The 5,000-nt window shown below is 33.4% G+C and overlaps 2 protein-coding genes across 2 annotated transcripts in view; both read right to left on the bottom strand.

Annotated features, from left to right (window-relative positions):
* LOC311305151 (uncharacterized protein) overlaps positions 1 to 3,254 on the bottom strand; it is a 3,760-nt gene extending 506 nt beyond the window's left edge. The window contains exons 1-2 of the mRNA XM_084432691.1: positions 3,110 to 3,254; positions 1 to 282 (exon numbers count right to left, since the gene is read on the bottom strand). The exon at positions 1 to 282 is cut by the window's left edge and continues 506 nt beyond it. Of these exons, the coding sequence (XP_084288817.1) occupies positions 1 to 282; positions 3,110 to 3,251 (424 nt within the window). The 5' untranslated portion in view covers positions 3,252 to 3,254. The remainder of the gene's footprint in view (positions 283 to 3,109) is intronic.
* A 724-nt stretch (positions 3,255 to 3,978) lies between these two features.
* Positions 3,979 to 5,000, bottom strand: part of LOC311305152 (protein FAM177A1) — a 7,243-nt gene continuing 6,221 nt past the window's right edge. Inside the window, exon 5 of the mRNA XM_084432692.1 lies at positions 3,979 to 4,169. Within this exon, the coding sequence (XP_084288818.1) occupies positions 4,002 to 4,169 (168 nt within the window). The 3' untranslated portion in view covers positions 3,979 to 4,001. The remainder of the gene's footprint in view (positions 4,170 to 5,000) is intronic.

The raw sequence follows: 5,000 nt of genomic DNA, 5'->3' as shown, positions 1-5,000 counted from the left end.
GCATCCCGTGATCCGCCTCAAAGTCCTGGAAGGAGGAGTTCCCGTGCGCCGTCCTCTCCTCCTCCTCCTCCTCCTCCTTCTCCTCCTCCTCCTCGTCTCGGTCCTCCTCCGGCTCGTCTACGGCGAGCGATCGGGACTGGATGAAGGGCGTGAGGAAGGACATCTGCCAGCTGTACTTCCAGCTCCGGTGGGACGTTCCCGACGCTCTCCGGCGCTGCTCGGCGCGCTTGTCCTTGATGAACATGTCCCGTAAACTCTTCCATCGCCTGCGACAGTCCTCCTCTGCTCGGAGACACAATAATATTCAGTTATTTACACACACATTTGTGACCCTGGACCACTAAACCAGTCACACGTCGCACGGGTATATCTGAATACATTGTACGGGTCAAAATTATGGATTTTTCTTTTATGCCAAAAATCATTAGGATATTAAGTAAAGATCATGTTCCATGAAGATATTATGAAATCTTGTTTCCGCCACAGAATAACAATTTTTTAAAGATAATTGCGACTTTTTATCTCACAATTGCGAGTTTACATCTCACAATTCTGACTTTATTTCACAGAATTGCATGATATAAAGTCAGAATTGCGGGAAATAAAGTCGCAATTGCGTCTTATAAAGTCAGAATTGTGAGATATAAACTATTCTGAGGTAAAAAAAAAAAAAAAAATTCTGTCTTTTGTGTCCTTATAATTGGACTTTATATCTCACAATTGTGAGAAAAGATGTCAGAATTGCGAGAAATAAACTCGCAATTATGTGTTATGAAGTCAGAAATGCGTGATATAAAGTCTTTTTTTCGACTTTATTTCACGCATTTCTGACTTTATAACACGCAATTCTGAGAAATAAAGTCGCAATTATCGTATAATGTGGCGGAAACAAGCTTCCATTAAGATATTTAGTAAATTTCCTACCGTAAATATATAAAACATGTATTGTTGTGAGTGAATGCAGCACAATCATGAACATAAATGAACAACTTTAAAGGAGATTTTCTCAATGTTTCCCTCAGATTCCAGATTTTCTAATATTGTCCTTTCATAACAAACCACACATCAATGGAAAGCTTATTTATTCAGATTTCAGATGATGTATAAATCTCAATTTCATAAACTTGACCCATGTGACTGGATTTGTGGTCCAGGGTCACATATTTTCTGAATATTATAATCATTTGTTAACAAACAAGTATTCATTACTAGCTCATTGTTTCTGCATTAAATTACTACATTGTTTAAATTAATAATTTTTTAGCTAACTGTGATTTTGTATATGTACATTTCTGAAATACATAACTCAGATTTCAGTAAATTGTAATGTGGACTCATGCATTTTCTGTAAAGCTGCTTTGAAACGATGTGTGTGTGTGTGTAAAGCGCTGTACAAATAAACGTGAAATGAAATTATGCAGAAAAATTATATGGAATATATGGGTCACATGACTTTCATCGTCATCACATGGTTATTTGGGTGTTTGTTTTTGCATTTTACTGTTTAATTTTACAATAAACAAGTGATTTATGCATGTGTTTAATTAATATAATTAACTATAAATCTTACAATAATCAGTAAGTAGTTGTAATTTAAGCACACGTATATTTAATTAATTTAATACAATTAACAAGATATTTTATAATAATCAATAAATAGTGATATAAGCATATGTATATTTAATAATATAATTAACCATATGTTTTACAATTATCAATAGTGATTTATGCGCATGAACGTTTAATATAATTAACAATAAGTCGTACAATAATCAATAAGTAGTAATTTGAGTATTTAATTAACAAAATTTACAGTAGCATTTACAGCATATTAAATTAATAATATAATTAGCAAAAAATAAATCACAGTAATTTAAACACATGTATATTTAATTATTAATTTAACTATAAATCTTACAATAATCAATATTGATTTATGCATAATAATAATAATTAGTAATTTGAGCACAAGTATATTTAATTATATCATTAAACTTTACAATAATCTATATTATTATTAATATAATTAACAATACATTTTACAATAATCAATAGTGATGTATGCACAACACATGCATGTCTATTTAATATAATTAACAATAAATATTACAATAATCAAAAAGTAGTCATTTTAGCACAAGTATATTTAATTAATAATATAAAAAACAATAGATCAATCCAGTCATTTAAGCAGATGTATACTGAATTAATATAATATTATCAACAAACTTTACAATAATCAATGCAATGTAATTAAAGCATATGCATATTCAATTAATAATATAATTTACAATAAATCAATATATAGTTATTTAAGCTTATGTATATTAAATTAATAACATAATTAAAAATATATTCTACAATAATAAATAAATAGTAATTTAAGCATGTATATTTAATTTACTGATAAGTAACAATACATTTTATAATAATCAATCAACAGTCACTTATTAATAAATAATGTATATTTAATTAAAATGACATAAAATGAACAGCAATAAAAGTTTCTTGCATGTAAAATGTCTCGTTTAGACCATCATTTACTAAAAGTAATACTGAATATGTACAACTTTCCAGGCATATTAACAAAAAATACATTCGGTTATGTACTTTTGTAAGTTATGCATTAATATATGCATACAGTATCAAACAAGCATGCATGAATGTACATCATACTTGACAGAAACATTGCTAAACATGTAACACTTGGAACATTGTTATTATATTTGAATATACAAAAACAAATATGGCTGATGCAACTCTGGTTAAACTTAAAACTCTGTCTTTGTGCATCAAAAAGAGCAGTTATGCAACTCAAACTTTGGATGAAATCAAAACACACGACTAGTTACAGTGCAGGGCACCAAACTCAAAACAACTCGGGTTTTACTATGGTAAAGTGTCAGATCTGTCCGATTAACCCATCAGATGCCTTTGCGACTCAAACACACGCTCTGTTAGTTGTATGATGATATGGAAACAGTATCCGTGAGATATAATTTATATCTTCAACCCTGGATTCCTGTGTTAGCCTACTCTGCAACAAGCTAACAGCAGATAACTAGCAGTTTAGTTAGCAAGAAACGACTTAAGGAATATCAACTCTTACCTGGTATTTCAACTTGTAGGCTCACGGCTCTCCATGCTTTGGCTTTTCTAGCAGCGTCTTTATATGAATTTATTGTAGAATTGTATAACTCGGGATAGTCGGACACCGCTGCTATTAACCTCTCCTCCATTGTTGTTAGCATTGGGCGGCAAACGTTATTAGCTAATGACTGTATTAACGGTTATTCCTCCAGGGGGCGCTCGATGGCCCACAGTTCCGATTTCTCATTGAGTTGTGTACAAATATCAACACGGTTTTTATCTTATTGGAAGCATTTGAACTGAAAGTTGTATCATCTTTTTGAAATATTTTCTATATTGACTGCTATGCGCTTCACAATAAGAAATCGGTCTTAGCCGCTTCCCTATACAATTTTGTTAAATAATTATTCCATATTAATCACAAACGGCTGTGATTGGTTCATAATAACCCGCGCTGAGAAAAGTATCGCGTACCACGTGACACACATTCGCTTCAGTGGCGTCTTGACGGTGATTTACGTCTGAATTATGAATTTAAAAGTGATTTAAAATAATACAATTAACAACTGACAAATCAGAAATAACGTGCCCGCTATTCTAGCCTCTCTATCTATTTCTTAATAAGTATCTTTCAGCGATTTCTGACTGATAGAAGTAGCGCGAGGCCCACGCATGCGTACTCTTCAGTCACATGTTGCGTTACCGCAGTGCAAGCTGGAAAATGTAGTATGCGTAAGCAGCCTAAAATGGAAAAGGTGTAAAGCTGTCAAATGAAAACAACTATATTTTGTGTTTGAAAATTAACACAATTAAGCTTATATGGTCTCTGTGAAGAGAGGGCAAATTTAGTTTAATGGTCATAAATGAAACAAGAAACAAAACAATTTTACAATTCAAATTCTTTTAGTTTATTATTCGTTAGAATTGTATCCTTCATTCTGCTGTCCTTTATATTGTAGTGTTTCTTTCAGGTCCTGTTCATTTGTGGCTCCATACTGTTTGCTCTCTATTTTTGACAGATTAATTCTCTCCTCGTTCACGCTGGTGCTTGAAGACAAAACCTCTCCTTCCGTTTCATTCTGCACAAACAAAACACTCAAAGTTATCCATTTAACCGTTTACAACCAAACATTTTCACATTTGTAAGTAACAGTCTTTTAGTTTCTTAAGGCCAGTTCACACCTAGAAAATAACCAGCGTACGATAACGTTCTGTTTATTATCATTTCCACGGAAACAGGAAGACAGGGCGGGGCATATTGAGCAGCTCCTCCCCTTTTTAAAATAGCCAATAGCGTTTCGCTTATATCACAGTTCGTTCAGATCCGTTGAGCTCGTTAAAGCCGCAGTTTCTTCCTAATCTCTCCTCCATATCGCTTTAAAATACAGCAATCTGTGTAGAATTCAAAGGATCCGATACGTTTTCTGGTCTGCGGCGACTCGATCTCATGATCCGCTCTGTGCTGTCATGTCTCTGAACTGGGGACTTAACTCCCACTGAAAGCATATTTACACTGTCTGAATCGTTCCCTATCCCCTATATAGTGCACTATGTGCCATTCATCATGTAGAAAATCATGTAGTAAATGTGTGAACGAGTGACCGATTTCAGCCGCAGCTTCAGCGTCTATTTATAATGTAGAGGGCGGAGCTTCAGATTCTAGAGAGCATTTGATTGGACAAAAAATCTGATGAGAAGCTGAAGTCTGAGTGATGTCATCAAAATCATTGATCCTTATTGGTGGAAGTGAGAGACTAAGTTTTGAACGCTTATATCTTCTAAATGTGATTTTTGTCATTGTTTTGGAGCACACTAGCTTATAGACAACAGTAAGACTAACATATTCATACTAAAAGACAAAAAACTAAAACTTTGATTTCATGTGCGGCTTTAAATCAGGATGGATTTTG

The sequence above is a fragment of the Rutilus rutilus genome, assembly GCF_951802725.1.
Source record: "Rutilus rutilus genome assembly, chromosome: 15".
Classification (NCBI taxonomy): Eukaryota; Metazoa; Chordata; class Actinopteri; order Cypriniformes; family Leuciscidae; genus Rutilus; species Rutilus rutilus.
The sequence above is the reverse complement of the archived record's forward strand: the minus strand, read 5'-3'. Positions and strand labels throughout refer to the sequence as shown.